The 26,546-nt window shown below is 62.0% G+C and overlaps 2 protein-coding genes and 1 long non-coding RNA gene across 6 annotated transcripts; all 3 read right to left on the bottom strand.

The window, feature by feature from the left end:
- Nucleotides 1-2,125: 2,125 nt before the first annotated feature.
- BEST2 (bestrophin 2) lies at nt 2,126-9,546 on the bottom strand. 2 transcript variants are annotated; one of them, XM_050925095.1, is made up of 9 exons: nt 9,364-9,546; nt 8,962-9,056; nt 8,268-8,501; nt 6,707-6,861; nt 5,737-5,814; nt 4,944-5,096; nt 4,162-4,242; nt 3,841-3,995; nt 2,126-2,581 (listed from the first exon to the last, which is right to left on the bottom strand). In XM_050925095.1, exons 1-9 carry the CDS (start codon nt 9,513-9,515, stop codon nt 2,140-2,142), a joined length of 1,545 nt encoding a protein of 514 aa, XP_050781052.1. In that variant the 5' UTR covers nt 9,516-9,546; the 3' UTR covers nt 2,126-2,139. The 2 variants fall into 2 exon arrangements, with proteins under 2 accessions (XP_050781052.1, XP_050781053.1); XM_050925096.1 differs by lacking the exon at nt 8,962-9,056 and having other exon boundaries at nt 9,364-9,385.
- Nucleotides 2,593-3,789, bottom strand: LOC127035361 (uncharacterized). 2 transcript variants are annotated; one of them, XR_007769774.1, is made up of 4 exons: nt 3,672-3,789; nt 3,521-3,606; nt 3,412-3,455; nt 2,593-2,795 (listed from the first exon to the last, which is right to left on the bottom strand). It is a non-coding gene; the product is annotated as an uncharacterized LOC127035361 (long non-coding RNA). The 2 variants fall into 2 exon arrangements; XR_007769775.1 differs by lacking the exon at nt 2,593-2,795 and adding an exon at nt 3,105-3,168.
- Nucleotides 9,547-17,577: 8,031 nt separating the features above from the next.
- GET3 (guided entry of tail-anchored proteins factor 3, ATPase) lies at nt 17,578-26,363 on the bottom strand. Of its 2 annotated transcripts, none has more exons than XM_050925112.1 (7): nt 25,851-26,363; nt 24,888-25,035; nt 24,148-24,296; nt 22,392-22,542; nt 21,882-21,989; nt 18,531-18,728; nt 17,578-17,973 (listed from the first exon to the last, which is right to left on the bottom strand). In XM_050925112.1, the coding sequence occupies exons 1-7, from the start codon at nt 26,012-26,014 to the stop codon at nt 17,842-17,844; spliced, it is 1,050 nt and encodes a 349-aa protein (XP_050781069.1). In that variant the 5' UTR covers nt 26,015-26,363; the 3' UTR covers nt 17,578-17,841. The 2 variants fall into 2 exon arrangements, with proteins under 2 accessions (XP_050781069.1, XP_050781070.1); XM_050925113.1 differs by lacking the exon at nt 25,851-26,363 and adding an exon at nt 25,228-25,336.
- Between the last annotated feature and the right edge of the window lie 183 nt (nt 26,364-26,546).

The raw sequence follows: 26,546 nt of genomic DNA, 5'->3' as shown, positions 1-26,546 counted from the left end.
CTGGGTAAACAGCAGTGGCTCTGGCTTAATTCAAGCTGTTTTTTAAGCCAATTTCAACTGGAGCCAAACGATTGTGGGGGGGGGGGGGGGTTGGTTCAGTTGAAAACCTGGTCGTGAGTTAAGGGGAGAGTTTGCCCCAATTTGGCTGACAGGGGGGTCAGGCTGGAGTTAAAGGCGGCGATAAACCCAGGGCTCCATTCCCTGCAGGCCGGTGAGGGTCGGGGGGGCCTCGTGCCAGCTCTGTCCCGGTCTCAGTCCAGCCCCCCCCCCAACTCCGACTGAACTGGGGGGCTTTGAAAGCAGGCCCTGAGGGGCTGTGCCTCGCTTTCCCCCTCCCTCAGAGGAGGCAACACCCCCACCTCGCCGCTCTTACACAGCAGCTGGCCCTGGGCCCAGCTGAGACCTCGAGCCTAGCCCCCCAGATCAAATGGCGAGGGCTGCTGGCTCAGCTCCAGCTCTGCCTGGTTTTCCAGCCTGGGGGGGGCTGAAGCAGGTACCCCCCCTCAAGGGGGTTTTGGGTTGAGACTAGAAGGGGAAATTGGGTCCATCTCGAGCCACCAGCCCACAACCTCCACCACCTCCCTCCCAGATCAAGCCCAAATTCTGGCTGAGCGGGCCCATGGGCTGGGCTTAAAAACTGCCCCAATGGGCAACCCCTCAGCCCTGGTTCTGCCCCATCTCTCTTAGGACTTGGCCTGGCCAGTGGCTGGCTCTCAGCTGAGCTCAGAGCGTGGCTGGGGTCTTCAAGCCCAGGGCTGGGGCTTTTCCATCCACGGCTCACAGGAGGGGGGAGTTTGCCGCTTTGAGCGCCGTGGTGGGGGAGACTGGCTCTCCTGGGGCCCACCTGTGAGAGTTGCTGCTTATTCTACACAGATGCAGCCACCTCTGGGGTGGGACACGGCTGCTTATTATGTGCAGGTCCCTCGCCCAGCACTGAGACGCAACTCAGAGCAGAAGCTGCAGCTGTTCAAAGTTAGGCTCAGGCTCTGAACCTGCCCCCTCACTCTCCCATCCATGGGCCCCACAAGCTTCTGTTCCTACCCCCAGGAGCCAAATGCCAGCTCCCCCCTGCCACCCCCCAGGGCATGAAAGTGAGACAACACTGGGGTGACCCCCGCTGAGCTGGAGCAGTGTTGTAGTTATTAGGACCTTTCCGTCCTCCACCCCCAGGGCAGGTTCCACCCCCCTGTCCAGCCACAGGCCGACATCACTTCTCCAGCAGGGTCCTAGCCCAGGTTTCTTCCCCCCAGAGTGAACTGAGCCTGAGGCACCAGGCGCCAGGGGAGGATACGGAGACAGGAACTCCTGGTCAATGGGTCCTGCCCTCCCCAGCCCATTTTATTTTAAACGTGACCTACATTTCTGGAGGTGGGACTAGCCCCACTGCATGTTCCCAGCAGCGCACACGAGCCCTGCACGCGAGAGCTGCGTGAGAGTCATTCCTTGGGGCAGAGGGGGAAACTGAGGCACGGAGCTGCTCCCAGCAGACTGCAACCAGCCTTCCCCCCACCCCACCCTCTGCACAAGACCCCACTCCAGAGCAGCTTGATAAACGTATATTTAAAAAGGCAGGAGCCAGACTGTGAAAGAAAAGGGATTGAGCTGTTTTCTCCAGCCCCCGAGGGGTGAGGCTCCCACCCCCAGCTCAGGGCCCCCCCATCCCGTCCCGGCTGGGGAGCGAGGGTAGAGGCCGGGGCAATGCCCTGAGGATGGTGGCATTTGCCAGCAGGGGGCGCTGCACTACCAGGGCCCAGCGTGTAGCTGGAGAGAGAGGGAGCAGAGGGGTCCGGGTGGCTGGGGGGGGGGCATTGATGGACCCCCCACGATTAACACACACCCCCTTTGAACAGTTCATCTGGCAGCACCAGATCTGGGCTCAGCTGCCTTTGGCCAGAACCGGGCGTCTCTGCCGTCACATCAAGGGGTTGGCCCCGGCCCCCCACCCGGCACTGGGGTTTGGTCCCGGCTCCCCCTGGCCACAGGGCAGCTCGGCCCGGCCCAGCTCACGCCACAGTCTCCTCCTCGATGCAGTTCTGCAGCCAGGGGCGGTAGGCGGCACTGGGGGGGCCGCTCCGGGGGGGGCTCCTGGGCAGCTCCCGGCTGCAGGAGGAAGGACGTGTCCACAAGGGGCCCCACGTCCTATGGCGAAGGGAAGCCGCCGGCCACAGGGGCGGCGCCGTCAGGGTGAAGCAAAGAGACCTGGGAGCGCTGGGCAAGGTCCGAGTCCTCTGCCAAGGCCTCCTCGTGGCGGCCCGGGGCCCAGGGCCCGGCTTCCTCGCCCCCCTCCCAGCCCCGCTGCTCCGCGGTGAAGGGGACCTCGCTGAGGGGCAGGCGGCGGGCGGGGGGCCCACAGCTGCAGTCTGTGCTCTGCGTGTCCTGGCACAGGCAGCTGTAGGAGGTGGAGGCCTCGGAGACGCAGCTGTTCTTGTGGCGCAGAAGGGAGAGGCGCCGGCCGAAGCTGCCCGGGGCGGGCCCCGTGGCCAGCAGCCGGTTCAGGAGGTGCAGGGGAACATGCCGGCTCGGCTCCAGCCCCTCCTCGATCTCCTCCAGCGGCTGGAACTGCATGTCCTCCTTGGGCAGCCTGCACCAGAGAGACCAGGGATGGGAATGCAGCCACCTCTGGGGTGGGGCACGGCTACTTATACATACTCTGAGCTGCAGCCACCTCTAGGGTGGGGCATGGCCCCTCGTTATACACAGGTCCTTCACCCGGCGCTGAGCTGCAGCCACCTCTGGGGTGGGGCACGGCCCCTCATTATACACGGGTCCCTCACCCGGCGCTGAGCTGCAGCCACCTCTGGGGTGGGGCACGGCCCCTTGTTATACACAGGTCCTTCACCTGGTGCTGAGCTGCAGCCACCTCTGGGGTGGGGCACGGCTACTTAGACATATGCTGACCTGCAGCCACCTCTGGGGTGGGGCACGGCCCCTCGTTATACACGGGTCCCGCACCCGGTGCTGAGCTGCAGCCAACTCTGGGGTGGGGCACGGCCCCTTGTTATACACGGGTCCCTCACCCAGCGCTGAGCTGCAGCCACCTCTGGGGTGGGGCACGGCCCCTCGTTATACACGGGTCCCTCACCTGGCGCTGACCTGCAGCCACCTCTGGGGTGGGGCACGGCCCCTCATTATACACGGGTCCCTCACCCGGCGCTGAGCTGCAGCCACCTCTGGGGTGGGGCACGGCCCCTTGTTATACACAGGTCCTTCACCTGGTGCTGAGCTGCAGCCACCTCTGGGGTGGGGCACGGCTACTTAGACATATGCTGACCTGCAGCCACCTCTGGGGTGGGGCACGGCCCCTCGTTATACACGGGTCCCGCACCCGGTGCTGAGCTGCAGCCAACTCTGGGGTGGAGCACGGCCCCTTGTTATACACGGGTCCCTCACCCAGCGCTGAGCTGCAGCCACCTCTGGGGTGGGGCACGGCCCCTCGTTATACACGGGTCCCTCACCTGGCGCTGACCTGCAGCCACCTCTGGGGTGGGGCACGGCCCCTCGTTATACACAGGTCCCTCACCCGGCGCTGAGCTGCAGCCACCTCTGGGGTGGGGCACGGCCCCTTGTTATACACGGGTCCCTCACCCGGCGCTGAGCTGCAGCCACCTCTGGGGTGGGGCACGGCCCCTCGTTATACACAGATCCCTCACCCGGCAATGAGCTGCAGCCACCTCAGGGGTGGGAGGCCCCAAACTACGCAGGTTCCAGGATGGGGCGGCAACGTTCCCATCCCATCCCATCCCCCTTGGATGAGACCTCAGCAGAGAGGCCCAAGTGCTCTGGGATCCCTGTGGTCCAAGGGCCACCCAAGGGAGCCCCCACCCCCCGCCCCGGGCTCACGTCATGTCGAAGGTGGAGCCCTGGAAGGACGGCTGGTGCAACAGGAAGACGGTGGCCGCCGTGTAGGGGGCACGGGGGTTGGAGGCATCCCAGTAACGGTCCTTCTCCAGCAGGGGCAGGTCATCGTACATCTCGTCCACCGCCATCATGGAGACCTGGGGGGCAGGGCAGGGCTCAGGACTCCTGGGTTCTAGCCCCAGCTCTGCCCCAGACAGACTGGGGGAGCGGGAGCCAGACACTAAGGGGGTGGGGGAAGAGTCCTGCTGGGTGTTCGTCAGGACCCCACAGTCTGGGGGGCTGTAGGGGGCTGGGGGGAGGTACCTGGAAATTGCGGTCGATCAGCAGGTTAGTTTCGAAGTCGTCGTCATCCTCCCCAAAGGGATTGATTAGCTGCTCGGCAACCTGGGGGGAGCATGGCTCAGCTGGGGGGGGAGACAGACCCTCCCCCAACACCCCTGCCCCCCAACACCTCCACCAGGCCTGCCTCTCCCCTGGCTCTCTGCCCCCCAACGCCCCTGCCAGGCCCACCCCTCCACCAGGCCTGCCTCTCCCCTGGCTCTCTGCCCCCCAACGCCCCTGCCAGGCCCACCCCTCCACCAGGCCTGCCTCTCCCCTGGCTCTCTGCCTCCCAACGCCCCTACCAGGCCCACCCCTCCGCCAGCGCCCTGCCCCCCAACACCACTCCATCAGCGCCCTGCCCCCCAACCCCCTCCCCCAGTGCCCTCCCCCGCAACACCCCTCTGCCAGCGCCCTGCCCCCCAACACTGCTCCATCAGCACCCTGCCCCCCAACCCCCTCCCCCAGCGCCCTGCCCCCCAACACTGCTCCATCAGCACCCTGCCTCCCAACACCCCTGCTAGGCCTGCCCCTCCCCTGGCTCCCTGCCCCCCAACGTCCCTTCCAGGCCCACTCCTCCCCCAGCTTCCTGCCCCCCCACCCCCACCCCCACCCCAGCATTGATCAGCTGCTCAGCTGGGGAGTAGGCCCCCTCCCCCAGCTCTAGGCTCCCCAACCCCCTTCTGGGAGTCTCCCCCCCCAGTACCCTGCCCCACCCCCTTGGCCAGCCCCAGACCTGGAGCCCTGCCCCCCACACACACACACACCTTGAGCCAGCCCACGTAGAAGAAGAACTGCAGCAGGGTGAAGACCGGCACATACAGGTCCAGGTCGTGGCCCTTGTAGCCCTGGGCTGGGTCCAGGAACTGACGCCCGATCAGACAGGCCACGAAGAAACTGTACACGGCGATGGTCACCACCTGGGGTGAGGGCAGGGAGTCAGGGCAGCCAGGCCCGGAACCCTGGCGTCCGGGCTCCCCGGCCCTGCCCCTCCCGCTCCCCGGAACCCCGGCGTCCGGGCTCCCCGGCCCTGCCCCTCCCCCTCCCCAGAACCCCGGCGTCCGGGCTCCCCGGCCCTGCCCCTCCCCCTCCCCGGAACCCCGGCGTCCGGGCTCCCCGGCCCTGCCCCTCCCCCTCCCCGGAACCCCGGCGTCCGGGCTCCCCGGCCCTGCCCCTCCCGCTCCCCGGAACCCCGGCGTCCGGGCTCCCCGGCCCTGCCCCTCCCCAGAACCCCGGCGTCCGGGCTCCCCGGCCCTGCCCCTCCCGCTCCCCGGAACCCCGGCGTGCGGGCTCCCCGGCCCTGCCCCTCCCCCTCCCCGGAACCCCGGCGTCCGGGCTCCCCGGCCCTGCCCCTCCCGCTCCCCGGAACCCCGGCGTGCGGGCTCCCCGGCCCTGCCCCTCCCCTTCCCCGGAACCCCGGCGTCCGAGTCACCCAGAACACCAGCATCCAGGCTCCCTATCCCAGCCCTGCCCCTCCCCTCTCCTCCCCATCCCAGCACCAGGCCCGGAACCCCGGCGTCCGGGCTTCCCCAGCCTCCATTCCACGGGGCCGGTGCTCACCTGCGTGTAGACCAGGGGGACACTGATCCAGTCGTAGTGGAACAACATGCTGCAGTTCGCACGGAAGTGATTCAGCTCCTGGCGGGGGGGAGAGGAGGATTTCAGAGCCAGGGAGGGGGCAGATCCCTGCTGGGGGGCAGCCTGACAGCCCTCCAGGGACAGACTCACGGCATCCCCAGGAAATGCCCCCTGCCTAGCACAGAGCCCCCACCACTGCCAAGGTATCTCCGTCCACTGGGGTCCCCTCTAGGGCTGGGGGGGGGCTCAGTCTCCCCCATCAGCCCCCAGTTAGTGCTGCTAGGACGCAGCTGGGAGCAAGCAGAGCCCCAGCAAACTCATCACCGGGCACATAAGGCTCTGGATTTGCCAGTCACCACCAGGGGCTGGATTCAAATCAGGTGGGACAAGAGGTAGAACCCAGGCATCTGGGTCTCACACCCCCCCTACCCAGAGCTGAGCCCAGAACCCAGGCGGCTGGGGCTGGCTCCCCCACCCCCTACCCAGAGCCGGGTTCCCATCCACCCCACCCCCACCAAGAGCCGGGCCCAGGCGGCTGGGGCTGGCCCACCTCCCACCCCCCCACAGCCAGACACAGAACCCAGGCATCCGGGGCTCACACATCCCGAGCCGGACACAGAACCCAGGCATCCGGGCTCACACACCCCGAGCCGGACACAGAAACCAGGCATCCGGGGCTCACACACCCCGAGCCAGACACAGAAACCAGGCATCCGGGCTCACACACCCCGAGCCGGACACAGAAACCAGGCATCCGGGGCTCACACACCCCGAGCCGGACACAGAACCCAGGCATCTGGGGCTCACACACCCCGAGCCGGACACAGAACCCAGGCATCCGGGGCTCACACACCCCGAGCCAGACACAGAACCCAGGCATCCGGGGCTCACACACCCCGAGCCGGACACAGAACCCAGGCATCCCCAGGCAACTCCTCTGGTTTCCACCCACCTCCATCAACAACTTGAGGGTGCAGTTGTCCCGGACGCGCCCCTCCTTGCGAGCCTGGGCCACCAGGTTGGTGAACCAGACGCAGGGGATCCAGTACTTGTTGTAGGACGAGCTCAGGTTCTCGTATTTCTTCCGCTCCTCCCGGGTCATGAAGCCTGTGGGCGAGGGGAAGGGGTCACCCAGCCGCCCCCTAGCCCGGGCCGGGGACCAAACCTGCGGCCTCTGCGTCCTGCAGCCCCTCCGGCCCCTGGCCACCAGTGGGAGCAGAAGCGGCACATGGGGTTCGCCTCGGGCATGAGCAACTGGGACCCCTGGGGCACAAACTGACCCAGCCTCAGTCCTTCCCCCCTTTCATCAGCCTCCCTGGACAGTCCCCCCACCCTTTAAACAGACTCTACACTGGGACCCCTAACCTGGTGCTGAGACGCAGCCGTCTCCAGGGTGGGGCACGGGAGTTGTTTATCCAGGGACCCCTGTTCCGGCAGCGAGACACGGCTGCCTCTGGGGTGGGGCAGGGGGCTGTTTACACAGGGATCCCTGGCCCGGAAGCGAGACGCAGGCCGCCTGGGGTGGGGCTGGGGGCTGTTTATCCAGGGACCCTGGCCTGGTGCTGAGATGCACCCGGCTCTGGGGTGGCGCTCGTGGCTGTTTATCCAGGGACCCCTGGCCTGGCACTGAGATACAGCTGCCTCTGGGGTGGGGCTGGGGGCTGTTTATCCAGGGACCCCTGGCCTGGCACTGAGATACAGCTGCCTCTGGGGTGGAGCTGGGGGCTGTTTATCCAGGGACCCCTGGCCTGGCAGCGAGACGCAGCTGCTTTCGGCACAGAGGCTGCTGAACAGCTGCGCCAAGGTTTTGATCAGGCCGTGAAGTGAGATCCGGATCCAGCTGAAGCAGCAGGAGGGAGTCAGGGAGGTGGAAAGGAATTCCCGGTCCTGGGCGCCGGCCAGGCCGCCGGGGTTCAACCCCCCCAACTCAAATGGGGAGTGACAGCCGAGTTTTACTGGCCGCGAGGACCTGGGCCCTTGATTTTTGTCTCCTAGCAGATTGCAGCTCGGATCAGGATAGGCGAGCGCCCCCTGCTGAGCCCCCGCCCCGCTCCCTGCAGCCTAGCGCCCTCTAGTGCCCCCAGGGCCAGCCCTGCCTACCAGGGGAGAGCCCCCCCTGCTGAGCCCCCACCCCCCTGCAGCCCAGTGCCCGCTAGCGACCCCTGCTGAGCCCTCACCCCGCTCCCTGCAGCCCAGTGCCCACTAGCGCCCCCTGCTGAGCCCCCACCCCGCTCCCTGCAGCCCAGTGCCCCCTAGCGCCCCCTGCTGAGCTCCTACCCCGCTCCCTGCAGCCCAGTGCCCACTAGCGCCCCCTGCTGAGCCCCCACCCCGCTCCCTGCAGCCCAGTGCCCCCTAGCGCCCCCTGCTGAGCTCCCACCCCCGTCCCTGCAGCCAAGTGCCCCCTAGCGCCCCCTGCTGAGCTCCCACCCCGCTCCCTGCAGCCCAGTGCCCCCTAGCGCCCCCTGCTGAGCCCCCACCCCCCTCCCTGCAGCCCAGCGCCCCCCGGCATCTACCTGCCTCCACCACATGGTCGATGGTGGGGAAGCGCTTGAAGACGGCGGTGCTGACGGAGCGCAGGATAAGCACGGCCGAGAGGCTGCTGTAGCGCATCAGGGAGCGGCGGTAGAGCCGGCCCCGCTCATCCCCGCCGTGCACGGAGCCGGAGATGGCGCACATCAGGCGGTCGGGCATGGGCATGCAGGTGTACTGGCTCCACCACCGGTTCACCACCAGCGTGACGTAGAAGCCTACGAGCAAAGGGACAAACCCAGGAGTCAGGGCCCGAGCCGGCCACAGAAGCCCGGCGTCCTGGACCCCAGCCCTGCCCGGGGGGGACAGCAAACAAGCCCCAAACCCAGGCGGGTCAGTGGGGTCCAATGGGGCTGGGAGGAACCGCTCGCTCTCACCCCATTCGACTGGAGGGTCCCAGCCCTGGCTTGAGGGGCCTAGCGGGATTTGAATCCAGGACTGGTCCCACCCTGGTGGGAGAGCTGAGTCCACACCCACAGCCCCGCCCCAGAGCTGAGCCCACACCCACAGCCCCCCCATCATGCTACAAACAGCCCAGAGGGGCATTCTGACCCCAGGGTGGAGCCAGTGGGGCCCATACACCCTATAGTGCCTGCCCGCCCTCGGAGAGGGCAGGGGCCTGGGGGAGGAGGGCACGTCTCTCACACGAGGGGCTGGGCGGGGGGTCCTGGCTCTTACCCAACACGAAGGAGACGGGGATCAGGTTGGCGTAGTTGTCGCAGTAAATCACCAGTTTCTCAAAGTAGCGTTTCTGATCCTCGGCCAGGACGAAGCTGCAGGTGGGAATTGGGCCGAGGAGAGAGGGGGAGAAATGGAAGGAGGTTGGTGCGTTCGCCCGGGGGGTTTCCACCCAGACCGTGCACAGGGATGGGGTGTCCACACACATGTGCAAAGTGCCGCATGCCCCTCCCCACCGATGAGCACACAGGCACACAGATGTGCGAGGGGCCAGGGGCAGGCTCTCCCCCCACCCACATGCACACGCGTGCAGAGAGCCACAAGTGTGTGTGCAAGAGACACGTTCACCACAGCCGTGCACAGGCCCAGGGGCATGCACGTGTGCAAAGGGGCCCCCCTCACCGGTAGGTCAGGCTGAGCCCCAGGTAGGTGACGAAGAAGGCCAGGAATTCCTTGTATAACAGCTTGTAGATGCTCCCGCGCCAGAGCAGCAGCAGTTTGTAGAAGCCCCCGAAACGGGCGTTGGCCACGCGGGCCGTGTAGGTGACAGTCATGGCGGGGCGGCCAGAGGGACACAGGCCCTGCAGAGACACACGGACAGCGACGGCCACGGGGTCAGAGAAAGGCCGAAAGGGACATCAGGAGGTCACGGGGCCCGCCCCATTCACTGGGGCAGGACCTGGGGTGGGGAGTGTCCCTCTTCCTCACTTTCTGAGGGGAAGCCTGGTGCTACCCACCTGAATGCCAGGTGTGGCCCTGTTACACCCTGTCTGTTGGCACTGTCTGTACAGCACCTGGCACAGCGCGGTCCTGGGCCGGGGCTCCCGTAATCCAAATAAGGAGGGAACAGGAAAGCACAGAGAACCCCTGGCATGGGGGCAGGGCAGAATGTGGACCCCAATAAGGGTGGAAATGGATAATGGGGGAGCACACAGCGCCCGGCCTGGGGGGCGGGGCACAGAGCACCAGGCATGGGGGGCAGGGAGTCCCTGACATAGAGGGGGTCAGGAGGGGCGCTGCCCAAGGAGCTTCCAGGAGGGGGGATATGGAGTCGCTGGGTCTTCACATAACTCATTGCTTGTTAGCCAGTCCTCAGTGAAAGAGCCCCCCACTCCCCATAAACTCAGAGCCAATCCCGCCCCACTAGATTTTTCCCCAAATTGGGGAGAAAAAAAAAGAAAGAAGAAACAGCCCATGGCAAATCTGTCCCTTCCCAGCAGGCTCTCAGACCGGCACCGTTTCTGCCCATTAATCGGCTAATTCATTATAAGTGTCCCCAGGCTGCTTTGCTCCCCCTCCCCCAGCAGCCCCCCAAGATTTGAAAGCCCTTTGCAGGAAGAAATTCCACTCACAAGACACTACCCCGCTCCCCGTTTGTCTGGCCTGTCGCCGGGGATGGAGATTTTAAGGCCAGGCCTTATTTTTAGCCAACTGGCCCTGAAAAAGCCAACGCTGTTATTGGAGAGTTTGGGTTAAGAAAGGGCTGAGGGCGGCCAGCGTGTCCGGAGAGTTACACAGAGAAAAACGCCGAGACAAGATTGAGCCAAGGGAAGGGGATATCCGCAACCTTTGCCTTCTTAACGCCCCTCTGTCAACATTTGGGATAAGCCAGTCGGGGCAGGTCATTTTCCTAGGTTGAGAGACTCAAGCCGCCTCTAAGCTCAGGACTCCAATTGCAACCGTGAACGTGGGTGAGAGCAACCGAGGCAGGCCAGGGGCATGAAAACAGGCTGGGGAAAATACAAGTGAGGCAGCAAGTCTGTGCCCTTATCTCCCATGTCATCACAGCCTCAGCTGCACGACGCACCTGCCATTATTTCTTTAGGGGAGAGGGGTCTTTCTGAAAAGCAGGGAACCCAGCCTGCAGCCACCCCGCTCTGAGCTGGGACTCCTGGCCTCCATTCCCAGTTTGAGGAGGGGAGGTCTATCCCATTACAGTTGGAGGGGGGCACATGGCAGCTGGGAGCCAGCACTCCTCTCCTATTCACAGCTCTCAGCCTCCTACTCTAACCCCCAGGTGACCCCACTCACCTTCCCAGAGCTGGGAATGGAATCCTGACTCCCATTCCAGCCTGCCTTAACCACTAGACCCCACTCCCTCCCAGAGCAGGGACAGAACCCAGGAGTCCTGGCTCCCTTTCTGCCCAGCTCTAACCACTAGACCCCACTCCCTCCCAGAGGGGAGACAGAACCCAGGAGTCCTGACTCCCATTCCTCCAAGCTCTAACCATTAGACCCCACTCCCTCCCAGAGCAGGGACAGAACCCAGGAGTCCTGGCTCCCTTTCCGCCCAGCTCTAACCACTAGATCCCACTCCCTCCCAGAGCAGGGACAGAACCCAGGAGTCCTGGCTCCCACTTTAACCCGTTCCCACAAAGGGTGGTTACAAAATGCATCCAGCTGGGGGAGGGGGTTAAAGTAGTGACATTTTAAAGCTCCAACTAACTGAACCAGCGGCTCTCTGACGTTTTTCCTGGTGACTCCGTCACATCGCACGACTCTGAGTGCGACCCCCTCAGCCGTTACAAACACCAATAGAAACCTGGAGGCGAAGTGGGGTTTGGGGGGAAGGTTGACGGCTTGCGACCCCCCCCGTGTAATAACCTCACGACCCACTGAGGGGTCCCGACCTCCCCGGTTGCGAACCCCCGAACTAAACTTTCCAATAATTCGATTGCCCCGATTCACATCATCTCGCCAAAGGCCACCACTAAAAGTCCATGAAGATCACAGTCCCAGCTCAGCCCTCTGGTCACCAGCACATCTCAGCAGCCAAAGGGCAGTTCCGAAAACCATCCCCAGATATTCCAGAAGCTGCTATTGCGAGTCACTGGCCTTGAGGCCTGGCCCACACGCAGGGCTCCAGCCATCGCCAGGAACTGAAGGATTCTTCCCCAGACAGTGGGTTCACCTTGGACACCTGGAAGTGATTGAGCTGGGTCAGATCCCTGAGCTCACTGTCCTGCCAGGCCTGGCGTCTCCCCGAGCCCCTGGCTGACTTCCATAGTCGGGCGCCTGTTTCGAACCAGCCGAATTGCTGCCAGCCTCCTCCTTTCAACCCCAGTTCTTCTGATCTTGGGTCTTTTTGTCTGTCAAGCTTCAGCTCCTGGAGTCATGGGATTGGGAGACGCTCCCCGGAGCTTCTCACCCTGCTAGCTACGGAAAAGGCTTGAAAGTGTCCGGTTCTGGCAGCCGCCACAGCAGATGGCCAATGAAACCAGCCCCCAGGTGGCTGTGAATGTTTGTAGGCGCCTGTCTCATGATTTTGTGACTGCTGGGGTGGGGTGGGGGGGTTACTGACATCACTTACATGCTCCCCCCGGGGTTGTGCAGCATGACTGGGGTGCTGAGATGCTACCATAATACACCTAAACCTCTTCAGCCCCCCAGCACAATGGGGTTCTGATCCTGGGCGCTACCGTAGTGACACCTAATCCGCGAAAGGTGCTCAGCCCGGGGCCGGGGCTGCCGAGCACCCCACGGGAACGAGGGGGTGTCCATGCGGATCCCAGCACAGGCTCACTCCCCCCACTCCAAAGTCCCCACTGTCTGCTCAGCACCTCATACTCCCACCCCCATTCCCACCACTGCAGGGGCCTCCGATTTGGGGGGGGGCCTTGGCACTGACCTTGCCTGGATCTGCTGGGTCTCTTCGCAAGCAGCCACTGGTGGAAGAGAAGTTAAATTGAAGGCAGCCGAGCAGCAAATCTATCCCCCCCCCGGCCACTCTCCTCCTGGCGGGCCAAGGAGCCAGGCCCGGGAAGGTGAAGACACCCAGGGACCTCCAGAAGCAGCCAAGGGGACTCCAAGACAGGGCTGCAGCTGCTTAAAGAGACCCCACTCCCCTGGGCTGCTGTTTAAATACCTCCGTGCCCACCCCTCTGACCTTTGTCCTCCCAGAACCTTTGATTGCCTGGCGGGGGGGGGGATTAGAGGGAAGGGCCGGGGGGGGCGTAGCCTCCTTTCCCACAGCTGGAGGGGCTGGCTGGGTTGTACTGGCACCAGCTCCCCAGGGAACACAGAGGGTCAGATCCTGTGGCTGATTTCAGGGGGAGTTAAGGGTGCTGAGAAATGATCGAGCAGGAGGGGAGTGGGGGCTAGTGGGGCGATTAAGGAGGGGGCTGGGAGTCAGAACTCCTGGGTTCTATTCCTGGCTCTGGGGGCTAGTGGGGCGATTAAGGAGGGGGCTGGGAGTCAGGACTCCTGGGTTCTATTCCTGGCTCTGGGGGCTAGTGGGGCGATTAAGGAGGGGGCTGGGAGTTGGAGTTAGAGTAGGGGGCTGGACCCCCTGTTCCTATTTCCGTCTCCACCCCATCCACTCTGACCACTAGATCCAACTCCTCCCCTCCCAGCGCTGGGAAGAGAACCCAGGTGTCCTGCCTCCCCCAGTAGCTGAGCACGGGAGGTGCTGGGGTGTGTGTCCCTGCGGGGGGGCTGAGGCAAGCGGCTCCATCCTGCTATTGGCTTCTTCGCTCGCTGTTTGACGAGTCCACACCCCCAAGGCTGGATTGCTGCGGGGGGAGGTCGGCAGGGCAAACACCTCAGACAATGCACTTGCTCCAGACAGGAGTCTCCAAAGCCCCCGGCACATTCTCCAGAGTTATGCAACCCCCCTTCCCAGAAATGCGGGGCAGCCGGGACTCCTGGGTTCTCTCCCCGGCTCTGGGAGGGGAGTGGGGTGCAGTGGTTAGAGCGGGGGAGCTGGCAGCCGGGACTCCTGGGTTCTCTGCCCGGCTCTGGGAGGGGAGTGGGGTGCAGCGGTTAGAGCGGGGAAGCTGGCAGCCGGGACTCCTAGGTTCTCTCCCCGGCTCTGGGATGGAAGTGGGGTGCAGTGGTTAGAGCGGGGGAGCTGGCAGCCGGGACTCCTGGGTTCTCTCCGGCTCTGGGATGGGAGTGGAGTCTAGTGGTTGGAGCAGGGGGGCATTGTGAGCAGTGACTCCTGGGAGCGGGGTGCCGGTCCTTCCCCTTTGCCCCTGGCCAGGTGTGACCCAAGCGAGCGGGCCCTGGGGCAGTGGGGTGATGATCGCTGCCATCACGAGCAAGGCAGCTGCGGGGCCTGGGCCGGGGGGGCGCTGGGCTGCGGAGCAAACCCAGCACATACCTGGCTAAGCACCGGCTGCCCCTCCCACCCCCCAATCAGCCCTGCCCGCTGGAAACAATGCGGGCTGGGGGCTCCCTGCTGATGGCCTGGGGAAGGGGTGAGCTCAGACCTGCCCCAGAGCAACACCCAGCAACCCCCCCCCAGGGGCTGGCAGGGGTCACTGGGGCTCCCCAGGGAGGCACCTGGCCGGAGGCTGAGGCAAGCCCCCCCCGCACCAGACCTTGACCCCCACTTCCCCCATCATCGCCTCTTCCAGATCCTCCCTGGCACATGGACCAGCCTGCAGTCCCCGCCCCCCCGCCACTCCTGTTTGTCTGCAAAGCCACGGGCTGGGAAGGGAGGAGGGGGCAGCTTGTGCCGTGCTGGGCAGTGGGGGGACGGGGGGCAGGTATGACTCCCACTACCAGGGACACGAGCTGATACTGCCCTGGTAGCCCGAGCACCCCCGCAAGTGATGTCTGCAGAACCCAGGAGTCCTGCTCCCCCCTGCCCCACTAGATTCCACTGTCCTCCCAGAGCCTGGGATAGAACCCAGGAGTCCTGCTCTCCACCCCCCCTGCCCTAACCACTAGATTCTACTCTCCTCCTGCAGCAGCCCCTAATGGGCAGAGTCAACACCCCAGCTCTGAACTCCCCCCCCCCAATGCACTAACAGGAAACAGCCATGGAGCAGGGCACTAGCCCTTTAAGATCAGCGCCGGTGCCCAGCACCGTAGCGGGCAGCTTGGTGACACATGGCCGAATGGGTCAGCGCTAATGAGCCCCCCCAGCCCCTTGCTGGGGCAGACACAAGTTCCAGACATGGGCAGGGAGCGACTTACATAACCCCCCTCCTGGGCGCACACGGGGCCCCTCGTGTTTCATAAGCCCATCGCTCACGCCTCACAGCCCTGCTGCAGCCGGGCACAGGGCGGGCACGCAGCTGCAGCCCGCTCCCCCGGCCCAGGCAAAGCCAGAGCCTGGGAGGCTCAGACCCAGTCACCGAGCCCAGCCGCGGCCCCCCCTCAGAAGGGAACCCAGGAATCCTGGCTCCCACTGTGCTGTTCTGACTGCTAGTCCCTGCTCCCGCCTCCCCTGGTCCTAGAACCCAGGAGCCCTGGCACCCAGCCCCCCACTCTAACCGCTAGTCCCCACTCTGCACCCAGAGCTGAGGATAGAACCCAGGAGCCCTGGCTCCCAGCCCCCCGCTCTAACCACTAGTCCCCACTCTACACCCAGAGCTGGGGATAGAACCCAGGAGCCCTGGCTCCCAGCCCCCCGCTCTAACCACTAGTCCCCACTCTACACCCAGAGCTGGGGATAGAACCCAGGAGCCCTGGCACCCAGCCCCCCACTCTAACCACTAGTCCCCACTCTGCACCCAGAGCTGAGGATAGAACCCAGGAGCCCTGGCTCCCAGCCCCCCGCTCTAACCACTAGTCCCCACTCTGCACCCAGAGCTGGGGATAGAACCCAGGAGCCCTGGCTCCCAGCCCCCCGCTCTAACCATTAGTCCCCACTCTGCACCCAGAGCTGGGGATAGAACCCAGGAGCCCTGGCTCCCAGACCCCTGCTCTAACCACTAGTCCCCACTCTGCACCCAGAGCTGGGGATAGAACCCAGGAGCCCTGGCACCCAGCCCCCCGCTCTAACCACTAGTCCCCACTCTGCACCCAGAGCTGGGGATAGAACCCAGGAGCTCTGGCTCCCAGCCCCCTGCTCTAACCACTAGACCCCACTCCCCGCCCCCTCAGCTGATGATAGAATCCAGGAGTCCTGCCTCCTGCTGTTGGCTTTGATCCACAGGACCCACGCCCTCCTTTGAAGCCCCTCGAGATAAGGCTGGTGCAATCCCCCCTCCAGCTTCCCAGCACAGCCTCACGCGGCTGGGAAGGAATCGGAGAGGCAGGTGCCTGGTCCCCTTCCACCACTGCCCAGGTAGGGCTGGAGAGCAGAGATGGGACATGGGGGAGGCCCCCCGCCAAGCACAGTTTAATACCAGCCTCCAGCCCCCCCGGGCCCAATTTCACCAAGCAGAGGCAATTGACAGGGGGCTGGATTCAAGCCAGGGGTCACCCCAGTCTGACAGCCCCCCCTCAGCAAGGGCTTTGCTCCCATTGGCCTCAGGGAAGGAACCAGGTCACCAAACCCATGGAGGGGGGAGGGATTTTCTGGGGGCAGCCCCCAGCCATGAAGACTGAGGTGGGCCCAGGCTGCAGTGCAGGGGTTGGGAGGGAACCAGAGCCCTGAGGGGCCCAGCGGCCCCTTGGCTTGCTCCTCATTCGCAGCCATTGCAGGGGGAGGGCCTGTCTCCTGACTAGCACCTGAAATCATTGTCCGCCTGGCTGCACGAAGGTCCTTACAGCTCTCGAGTGGGGGGAGAGGCTCCCCCGCTGAGGACTGGGGCTCTCAAAGTACAGGGAGCCTGGGGGCCACACGTTTGAGGGCCCCAATCTGCCTCAGATAGGCTTGAATAGGAAGCTGCATCCCCCTCCATGCTGGGCGAAGGATTCCAGTCCCAGGGCCTGAGCCCAGAAGCTGCCAGCTCCTAGCACTACTGTGCAGGACAATGCAGGAGTCATAAGGTAGGTGCAAATAGCTGCACCCCCAGCAGCTAGCATAGTGGAAGGGTATGGTTGGCTCTGCACCACAGGAGGCAGGGGGTGCAGAGCGAGAGGTAGAGCAGCCCAGAGGCTGCTCTAACTGATGCTGGGGACCAGAATACAGGGGACGCCAAGGAAGCCCTGCCCTCCTCAGCCCACATGCAAGGATGGAGGGACTGAGAATCCGGCCCTGCTTCCCCCCTAGTCCCAAGTGTTGGTTTTCTCTCCCTTCTGGGCTCCAGCCCCACCAGCCCCTTTGTCAATAGAGCAAGCACACCCACACAGTACCCATATAGGGCTGACTGTCCTTCCCACCCACCCCCCACACTACATCGGCTGGCACAGAGAGGGGAGTGAGAGAACTGAGGAGCCCTGACTCCCCGTGTGCCTGCACTAATCACTCGCTAGACCCCACACTGCTCCAAGCTGGGACCAGAACGAGGGAGATCTCGCCCCATCCCCCTGCTCTAACCCTTACACCGTACTGCCTCCAAATCAAGGCTCGAGTTCCCCACACAGCACAGCAACCACGCTGCAGGAAGCCACGTGGGCTGTGCCATGTAGAGGGCTCCCTGCTGCCACCCGCCTCTGCTTTGAGCTGGGCCAAGGGGCACCCCACTCCCCTATGCAGCCCCTCGCCCACCCATGAGAAGTCCCAGCCCCTCCCCTCAAGAACACCCCACAGCTGGATTTTCCTCTACCTTTTTTTTTTAATTATTATTTACAATGTTTTTCCTTAAGCTTCGGGGCCTCGGCTTTGTACAACACCTGGCAGAGCCCCCTCTGCCTCCCAGTGTCTGGAGAACCCCCTCCACCCGGGGGGGGGGGAGCAGCAGAGCACACTGGGAGAAAGAGGGGAGGGGAGAGACGAGGGACCCATCAAGTGACCTGTAGTGGTGCAGCCCCCTACGGAAGGGAAGGGGGAGAAGGACGTGGCAATTGCTGGTTTTTAATGCAGCCTTGAGACTACTGGGGGGGATGTGTTAAAAGGGGGGGGGAATCCAGTATTCTGCCTGCGGCAGAGAGATCCTGCCCCTCCTTGGAAGGGGAAATAAATACGACCCCCACCCCTGCTGACTGCAAGTCTCCCCATCACGTGACAGACAGGGCAGGAAGGATTGTGCTCTGCAGGGGCGGGGTCCGGGTGTGTAGCCGACGAAGTGGAATGATCCAGGCCAGAGCAGCGGCCGCGCGTCCCTATTTGGCGCTGGGCGGCTTGTAGGGCTCCAGGAGGAGGCTGGAGAAGGTGTTGACTTTGTCGGCTCCTCGCACCTCGTGGGGCAGCAGCGGCAGCTTGACGATGTGGAAGTCTTCGTACAGGTCCTCCATCTGCAGGGGTGGGGAGAGGCGAGAGAGAACCAGCCCCCCGGGGAGCACCACCTCCTCCTTCACCCCAGAGGCGGCAGGCAGGCTCCGCGGGCCCCTTCGGCCGTTGGTCTCTCTGCTCAAGGGGCTCGGGGCCAGGCTGAGGCCCGACAAGCCGTGTCACACGCTGGCACTGGCCAGCAGAGCTGGAGGCTGGATCAGGGTAGGGGGCTGAGCTGCTCCGCCAGGGCCGGGTCTCACGTGGCAGCAGGGCGGGTTAAGACCCCCAGGGCCGGGCTGGCAGACACCTGGGTTCCAGGAGCCACCAGAAGCCGTAACAAAGGGGGGTTCCAGCCCACGGGGACACGTCTGTACCCACTGATCTCAGCTCCCCATGCCAGAGACGGAGCCTAGTTCAGCCCCTGGGGGTGGAGCTGGAGAAGCTGGAAGGTGCACAGTGCAGCCACCTTGGGGAAGGGGCAGGGTGGGGGGGAAGGCCAGGAGGAGCCCAGCGCAAGGGCAGGGGAAGGGGGAACCCAGAAGGGTGGGTCCAGGGGGCAGCTGCCCAGCCCCCTCCCTACCTGGTCGAGATATTTGGACTGGATCTTGTGCCGGGCCTCGCACATCTTGCAGGGCTTCTCTGGGTCTGGGAACACCAGCTGGTTGACGATGATGTTGTGGGTGTCGATCCTGCACTTGGCCAGCTCCTGGATGAGGCGCTCCGTCTCGTAGAGCGACAGGAACTCAGCGATGCAGACGCAGATGAAGGTGGTCTGCTCCTGCCGGGCGGGGGTGACACCGTTACTCTGCTCCCAGGGCCCTCACCCCAGCAGTGTGTGTGTGTGCGTGTGTGTTACCCCCCCCCCCCCCCCCAAGAATGCAAGAGATCTGCCTAGGATCACACAGCACATCAATGGCTGAGCTGGGGATAGAACCCAGGAGTCCTGGCTCCCAGCACTCCCTGCTCTAACCACTGAACCCCACTCCCCTCCCAGAGCAGGGGATAGAACCCAGGAGTCCTGATTCCCAGCTCTCCTGCTCTAATCTACTGGCCCCACTCTCCTCCCAGAGCGGGGGATAGAACCCAGGGGTCCTGGCTCCCAGCACTCCCTGCTCTTAACCACTGAACCCCACTCATCTCCCCCAGCTGGGGACAGAACCCAGGAGTCCCCTCTGCTCTACCCACTAGACCATGCTCCCTTCCCAAGGGAGACAAAGGACAATGCTAGTGAAGCTCTCACCCCACTGACCTGTATGCAACCTTCTCCCCAAACCCATGTCACTGATGGAGCCCTGGGCAGGAAACAACACACAGGAAGTGAAGTGTTGGTTACGGGAACTTAAAAGCCAGGCAGGCTCCCAAGGCAAGATTTCAAATGATCTTTTCTTATGCTTGCCTGGGAAGTTCTTTGGGGCGGGGGCCGTCTGTCTGCCTGTTCTGTGTCTGTCCAGCAGCCAGCACCCTGGGCGCTCCCGACTAAATACACTCACTCACTTTTAAAAGCAAAGAGCTTTCCCAGGCAGGATGAGATCAACCGGCCCACCCAGCCCCCCGTCCTAGCCCCGCTCCCAGGCTGGGACCCACTGGTTCCTCTAGCTGCGTGGGGGGGCCTTAACCGCCCTGCCCCCTCCCCTGCCACTGAGCTATGTGAAGAGGTTAAATCAGAGAAGGGTGCAGATGTAGGGGTGGGGAGAGGGAATTCCTGCCTCCCCCCACCCTACCACGGGCAATCAGGGTCTGCCCTGCAGCATCCAGAGCGAGGAGCAACAGTGTTAATGGGCGAAAAGTCGCTGGGAGCTGGCCTGCCCGCAGCCCTTTGCTTTTCAAGGCAGACAGGAGGGTTCCCCCTGTGGCAGCGAATTCCACAGAAGCTTTGCAGGAATGTGAAGGGACTGGTGGGGCTGGGCTCACTGTAGCTCTAAGCGTTAGGAGTACCAGGCCTGACACTCCTGCAGCAGCCCAAAGGGGGCCTTAGAAGAGATAGAAGCTCATCCTCCCACCCATGCACACCTCTGTGTAAGTCGGGGGGCTGGATGAGGTATGCTGCCTTATTAGGGCTGCCAACAATCCCGGATTGGCCTGGAATCTCCAGGAATTAAGATTAGTTTTGAATTAACAGTTATGTCATGTGACGAAATCTCCAGGAATACATCCAACCAAAATTGGCAACCCTATGCCCTATAGCTACGCTCTGCTTCCTGGGGCCCATAGGCATCACCGCACAAACTAGAGCAGCCTCGAGGCTGCTCTAACCTGCACCAGCAGGGCCCCCAAGAACACAGGGAGAACAAAAGTAACTGGAAGGCGGGTCCTTCATCCCCGCCTCATGTGCAAGAACCAAGGGACCAGGAATCAGGCCTGGAGTCTTCCCCCAGGGCTCCTTGTCAATTAACATTTCAACTCTGTCAGACTCCAGTTTGTACCAAATACCAGACAGGGCAGCTTTTTCAACAGAAACAGCTTTGGGCTAGTACCAGAGAACTAGAAATTGACCAACCGAGAGGGTCAAACAGACCCGCCCAGTTTTACTGTCCCAATGGGAGGGGAAAACACACGTCAAGAGCACCAATGGGCTGCTGAGATGTCTGGGTGGCAGATGCTGCAGGAATGTTGCCATCCCAATTGCAAAGATCCCTCCCCTTCCTACACAACCCTAGCTACTAACACTTGGAAGTTCTCCCCCCTTGACGTAGGGAAGCCACCTCTCCGGGAGGCAGTAGCCGGGTCAATGGAAGAAGTGGTCAGGGCGTGACATTTTCATAGCCCTGTGTGACACAGCTAGATCTATGTCTTGGTTGTAGACTGGCCTGGGACTCCAGAAAATAGACCCCCTCCCCCCCCCGGGTCTGCCACAGAGCCCCGGGCAAATCATTTAACCCTCTCGGGGCCTAACGTGAAAATGGGGCGGGTGCTTCCCCCGTTCCTCACAGGGGTGCTGTGAAGACTGGATCTGAGCCCATCACAACAGATTGCAAAGTGGGTTCAGCTACACCTAATCCGGGTTAACTCTCAAGTGTAGACAAGCCCAGGCCATGAGAGCCATGTAAGAACTTAGGCAGGCAAAGGGCCTTAACCTGTAAGCACTTCACTACCTTTCAAAGAGCAGCCATGAGAGAAGAGGGGTGGAAATCATGCCCCATGGCACTGGCCTTGAGGAGTGAGTCTGTTTAGCTTAAGGAGAAGGTTCGGGGTGACCTGATCCCAGGCTGCAGGTACCTCCCTGGGGAACAGATAATAGAGTTTTGTCTGCTCGACTGAGCCACCCAAGAAATTCCAACAGCTGGTCACTGAAGCTAGACCAATTCAGACGGGAAGGTGGGGGCACGGAGGGTAATTTACCATTGGAAGAACTTAATAAGGGCTCTGGTGCATCCTTCGTCACTGGCAATTTTTAAGTCCTGACTGGCTGGTTTTCTGCTCTAGTTCAGACAGGAATGAATTCAGGCTGGTGCCCTACAAGAAGTCTGACTAATCAGCAGTTCTCAAACTGCGGGTCAAGGCCCCATTTTAACTGGGTCACCAGGGCTGACTAAGATTTGCTGGGGCATAGGGTCAAAGCCCAAGCCCAAGCCCCGGCCCCCTCCTCCCTGGGCTGGCAGGGCTTGGGTGGGTTCAGGCTTTGGTCCCGCCTCCTGGGGTCAGGCAGTAAATTTTGTTGTCAGAAGGTGCTCGTGGAGCAATGAAGTTTGAGAGCCCCTGGCCTAGATGATCGCACTGCTCCCTTCTAGCCTTAGGATCTAGGAGCGTAGGACCCAGAACGATGAGGCCCGGGTTGGGGCCTCTGGGTGCTACTGGAATATAGACAGATACTAATTGTGACAGTGTCCAAGCACGACGTGCCCCCAGCCTTCACTGCATTCTGTGCAGGGGCTGGCCTCAGCCAAATGAGGCAACGACGGACCCGCCACTTACCTCCTTGTTGAGTTCTTACCGGGTCTTTGAACTGCTCGCTCACTGACCGGATGACAGGGAGGGTCTCCTCCAGCTTGGAGGCCAGCTGGTCGGCGTTCATGTCCCCCAGGCCAAGCATGTTACACATCTGGAGAGGGATGGGATACAACACCACAGCTCAGCTAAGAGAGCCAGCCAGTGGCTAGTGCTCTGAGCCCAACGCCCTGGACTGGATGCAGTCCCATGGCATGCTCAGCCAGCTGGACCCCAGGACGGGGTGTCCCACAGCCCTAGCCAAGCCCAACCTGACTTATGCCAGAGGGACCCAGGCCAGATCAGAGCCGCTGAGTGCAATGCACTATGACCCAGGCCAGCCCAATCGAGTGCTGTACACCAGCGCATTCGAGTGCTGCAAGCCAGGACCTAGGCCAGCGCAATCGAGTGCTGCACACCATGACCCAGTCTATGGTCTAGCCCAAGCTACTCGCAGAGAAGAACCACGCAAAAGCCCAAGCTAGCGACTGGCTCCCCAGCTCCCTTCCCCACTTACCTGAGATATGAAGGGACTAATCTGGTTCTTAATCTGCATCAGACGGCCCAGGCCCCGCTCCACGATAGTGGGGAAGTTGAGCAGTCGCAGGGTGTGCCCAGTGGGGGCTGTGTCGAACACCACCACGGAGAAATTCATCCCCTTCACCAGCCTGTATGTGCCAGACAGACATTAGCACCCCCCCATCTCATTCCCACAATAATCTGGGGTGCCCCCCTTCCCTTCTCCCTAGTGCTGGTGAAAGGTGACAGTCTCCCCACTCCCTGGCTGGCTGTAGTGGTATATACCAGAGGGCTCCTTCCTCCCCCCTACACCATTGGAGGTGGTAATGGTATATCCCAGAGCACCCCTCTGTAATGGCACATCCCAGAACATCCCACCTCCATAGGTGGTCTTGTCCCCTGTCCCCGCAAGGGGCTGGTACATCCCAGAAGCCTCCTGTTGAAATGGTATATCCCAAAGCGCCCGCTTACCTGAAACTGGTCTTGTTCCCCTCTCTGACTGTAATGGTACAGCCTAGAGTGCTCTTACACGTGCAGGGGAGAGGCTTGCTCTCAACACCCCCCCTCCACCACCACCACAATGAACTCACACCTGGATAACTAAGTCCCCTAGATAGCCGCCCCCCCCCCCCCCACGCAAGGCAGAGCAGTGGCACCCTGCCCCAGAGGGGAGTTCACCCTCTGTGGTCCATTCCATGCTTGGCACAAATTGGCACAGTGGTGTCAAGTGCAGTGGGTGGATTTTGTGACACTTGTTCCCAGAACTGTGAGCCACACAACTCCTGTCTCCCGGGGCCAATCAGCTGTCAGATGGGGGTGGATCTGGACTGGGATTGACTACCTAGAATTTCACTTTCATACTCAAGAGTCCTAGGTGAACTATGTGCTGTGGAGGGGGAACGGGTTCTGCTTCTGCTCGGTTTACGTTTCTAAATGCTGCGCTGAGAAGCCTTTGTGATTGTTCTCAATAACTGTAATATTATAATCGAGCCTGGAGGGGTCCCACTGTGCCAGGCACTGCACAGTGTGAGAAGCCGTGCCCTGAAGAGGTCGCAGTGCAAACAGAAGAGAGGGACAAGGGAAATGCTCTTAGCTCCACTTTACAGCTGAGGAACTGAGGTCCTATCAGCCACAGCCACTAGCCCAAAGCCCCAGCAGACGCCGTGGGCAGAGCTGTGAACCAAATAGAGGTCTTGGGTTTATGCCCTGTCCATTAGGTCATGCCTCTGACCCTGTGAACAGCTGCACACGCAGAGTCACAGGCCTGAGCACAATGCCATGGGGGTGGGGTGGGGAACGTACCCACCCTGAAGACATATAGCCCCCTTCTGACTATAATGGTACACCCCACCCCTTTGCTGATGGTCTTACCCGCCCCATCCCATCCCCACATGACAGATGTGCAGCGACATTGCTTAACGCACAACAGGAACGTGCAAGGGCCAGTGACATGTGCAGTATAAGAACCTATCAAGAAGACAGTCCTCTTTCACCTACAGATGGTCTCATTCCTGGCCACGGTGCTGTAATGGTACATTCTAGTGATCCTCCTCTATAGGTGGTCTCATTCCCTGCCTTTACAACATATCCAACCCCTTCTCCTTTCCCCCCATAATGGTACATCCCAACCTCTCCTCCCCTGTGATAGGTGGCCTGCCCTTGTCACCCTTTTGTCAGAGCTATCCCAACATCCACTAAGGGTCCCAATCGCTTCAGGCAAGTATCATGGGCTGGTGCCCAGCTGCCGAGCTCACCTCATCACCTCCGCATAGCTCATGGCCTCATCGATGCCGGGGAAGGCGCTCATGGCCTCCTGCATCATCTTCTTGCCCATACTGAGCATGTTGTCCTCCTCGAAGAACTCATCCGGGAGCTCAGCCACCCCCAGGCTGGGATCAATCTCCTGGGGAAAAGGAGGAGAAGGGGGCGAGGGTTTAGGGAAGAGTGGCCATCACTGTCCAAAAAGAATAGGAGACTCATTGGCTCAGCACCAGCTCTTGCCTTCGACACGAGAGCATGACAGAAGGGAGACAGACATATTTCAGAATGCCTGATGGGTTAGAACAGGGGCTAGGAACCAGGGCTTCTGGGTTCTATTCTCTGCTCTGAAAGGGGTGTGGGGTCTGGTGGTTAGAGCAAGGAGGACTGGGAGCCAGGACTCCTGGGTTTTATTCCCTGCTTTAAGAGTGGGGTCTAGTGGGGGGGAGGGGGCGCTAGGAGTCAGGACTCTAACTCTTGGCTCTGGAAGGGAAGTTGGAGCTAAAGGCTGGACCAAAGGAAACTGAGTCAGGACTCGTCTCCTTTCTTTCCAGATCTAAGAAAATGCTTGATCACGTGGTTAAAACAGGTAACTTGGAAGCAGGACTCCTGGGTCTGTCACTGCAAGCACTGAGAGACTCAGCTCCAGCCTTGCACACGTCAGAATGAGCCGTTGGAAACCCACCCTCTTCCCCCTTCCTCTCCTGCCCCCTCACCGCCCCCAGCCCTAACTCACCATTGCAAACAGGTTATCATAGCCCTTGACTTTTGTGGGGACCTTGGAGAATTTCTGGTCGAAGGCATCGGAGATGTTGTGGGCTGGGTCGGTGGAGATGATGAGGACGCTCTCACGCACCTTTGACAGCTGCACGGCCAGGCTGCAGCTGTGGGGGACAAGTCAGTGGATATCAAAAGGGAAACAGCTATGAAAAATCCATGGGGCTAGAGAGGCGAGGAGTGATACATGGAAACAGGAGATGCTTTCACCTCTTCCCCACAGGTGCAATGGTAGATTCCAGCTCCCCTACAAATAAGTCTGTTCTCCTATTTCCCGCCCCCAGCATAATGGTACATACCAGGTGCACCAGTAGAAGCCACCTGTTCCTTGGTGCAATGGAATATCCCAAGCATTCTTCAGCAGTTGTCCCCCCATCCACAAATATGGTACATTCCACCCAACCTTATCTACAGGTGGTCACACTCTCCCTCCACCCCATAGTAACAGCACGTCCAACCTCGCTATAATAGCACATCCCAACCCCTACAAATGGATCTCACCACTGCTCCCCTTACTAGTGGTAAATCCCATACCCTTCCCGCACACAATGGTACATCCCAACACTTCTCGCTTACAGATGGTGTCAGTTCTCCCTATACACTACCATGGTATATTCTAACGGGCCCTCGCCTACAGGCAGCCTCAACCCACGCCTCCTGCATAATGGTACATCCAACCCCTCCTAGCGGCCTTGCCTCTCCCAACCGTCACCCCCCTCTCCAAAGTAATGGTACATCCCGACCACTCCCCCTTCTCCCTACATAATGGTACTTCCCAACCCCTTCAGGTGGCCTTGCCACGCCCCCAACCGCTCCTCTTCCCCCCACATAATGGTACATCCCAACCCCTCCCGATGGCCTTCCCCCCCTTCTCCCCTCACAGTGGTACAGCCACGCGCGCTCTCGGCCCCTCCCCCCTCACCTGCAGGTGGTTTTGCCCACTCCTCCCTTCCCCCCTACGAAGATCCACTTGAGGCTCCGCTGCTCGATGATGTTGCTCAGCGTCGGCTCTAGCGGTTCCACATCGGGGGCGTCCTCGAACTCGTCCGCCTCCGGCCCCCAGCCGGGCCCCGCCGCCGCCGCCATCTTGGAACCGGCTCACGTGACTCGGTGCTGGGCCAGACCATTCGCGGAGGGAGGAAGCGCAGAACGAAAAGGCAGTGACAGAAGACAGGGCTGTGCCGCCCTAACCCGTCACTTTCACTGTCCTAGCCCCGCAGTGCAGAGCAATGGTACAGTCCGACCACGCCCCCTCATCATCTGACTGGGTCACTCAGGAAGCCCGCCCACCTGGTTTGTCTCGGAAAAGTTCCGCCCCTTCGCCTCATCTGATTGGTCCCGATGACATCCGCCTTACGTGATTGGGCTAAAGAGAGAGGCGCTGATTGATTCTTTGGATTATGGGGCGCACCCAGCCTCACTTCCGTCCAAAAGCCCCCTGATTGGAGTCGAGGGTCACACGCTCTGGCTGCCCATTGGTCCCGGTTCCTGCCATTCCCCTTGAGCGCGCGCGGGACCAGCGTCCCTGACGGGGACGCTCTCGCACTCCCAGCGTGCCTTGCGCCAGCAAAGCGCTCGCTCTCCCGACACCCCCTGGGGCTGGGCCTTGTCCCGTCGT

Source organism: Gopherus flavomarginatus, chromosome 16, assembly GCF_025201925.1.
Source record: "Gopherus flavomarginatus isolate rGopFla2 chromosome 16, rGopFla2.mat.asm, whole genome shotgun sequence".
In the NCBI taxonomy this organism is placed as follows: domain Eukaryota; kingdom Metazoa; phylum Chordata; order Testudines; family Testudinidae; genus Gopherus; species Gopherus flavomarginatus.
This window is presented reverse-complemented; position numbering and strand designations above follow the sequence as displayed.

What these genes read in the sequence shown, in the direction of transcription:
- BEST2 (XM_050925095.1), bottom strand. Translation starts at nt 9,515, where the DNA reads ATGACTGTCACCTACACGGCCCGCGTGGCCAACGCCCGTTTCGGGGGC. An exon ending in GGGCTCAGCCTGACCTACCG is followed by an intron (nt 9,057 to 9,363) that starts GTGAGGGGGGCC and finishes TCCCACCTGCAG; the next exon opens with CTTCGTCCTGGCCGAGGATC. An exon ending in CGACCATGTGGTGGAGGCAG is followed by an intron (nt 6,862 to 8,267) that starts GTAGATGCCGGG and finishes CCTCGCCCACAG; the next exon opens with GCTTCATGACCCGGGAGGAG.
- GET3 (XM_050925112.1), bottom strand. Translation starts at nt 26,014, where the DNA reads ATGGCGGCGGCGGCGGGGCCCGGCTGGGGGCCGGAGGCGGACGAGTTC. An exon ending in TTAGTCCCTTCATATCTCAG is followed by an intron (nt 21,990 to 22,391) that starts GTAAGTGGGGAA and finishes ATCCCTCTCCAG; the next exon opens with ATGTGTAACATGCTTGGCCT. An exon ending in AGTCCAAATATCTCGACCAG is followed by an intron (nt 17,974 to 18,530) that starts GTAGGGAGGGGG and finishes CCACCCCTGCAG; the next exon opens with ATGGAGGACCTGTACGAAGA.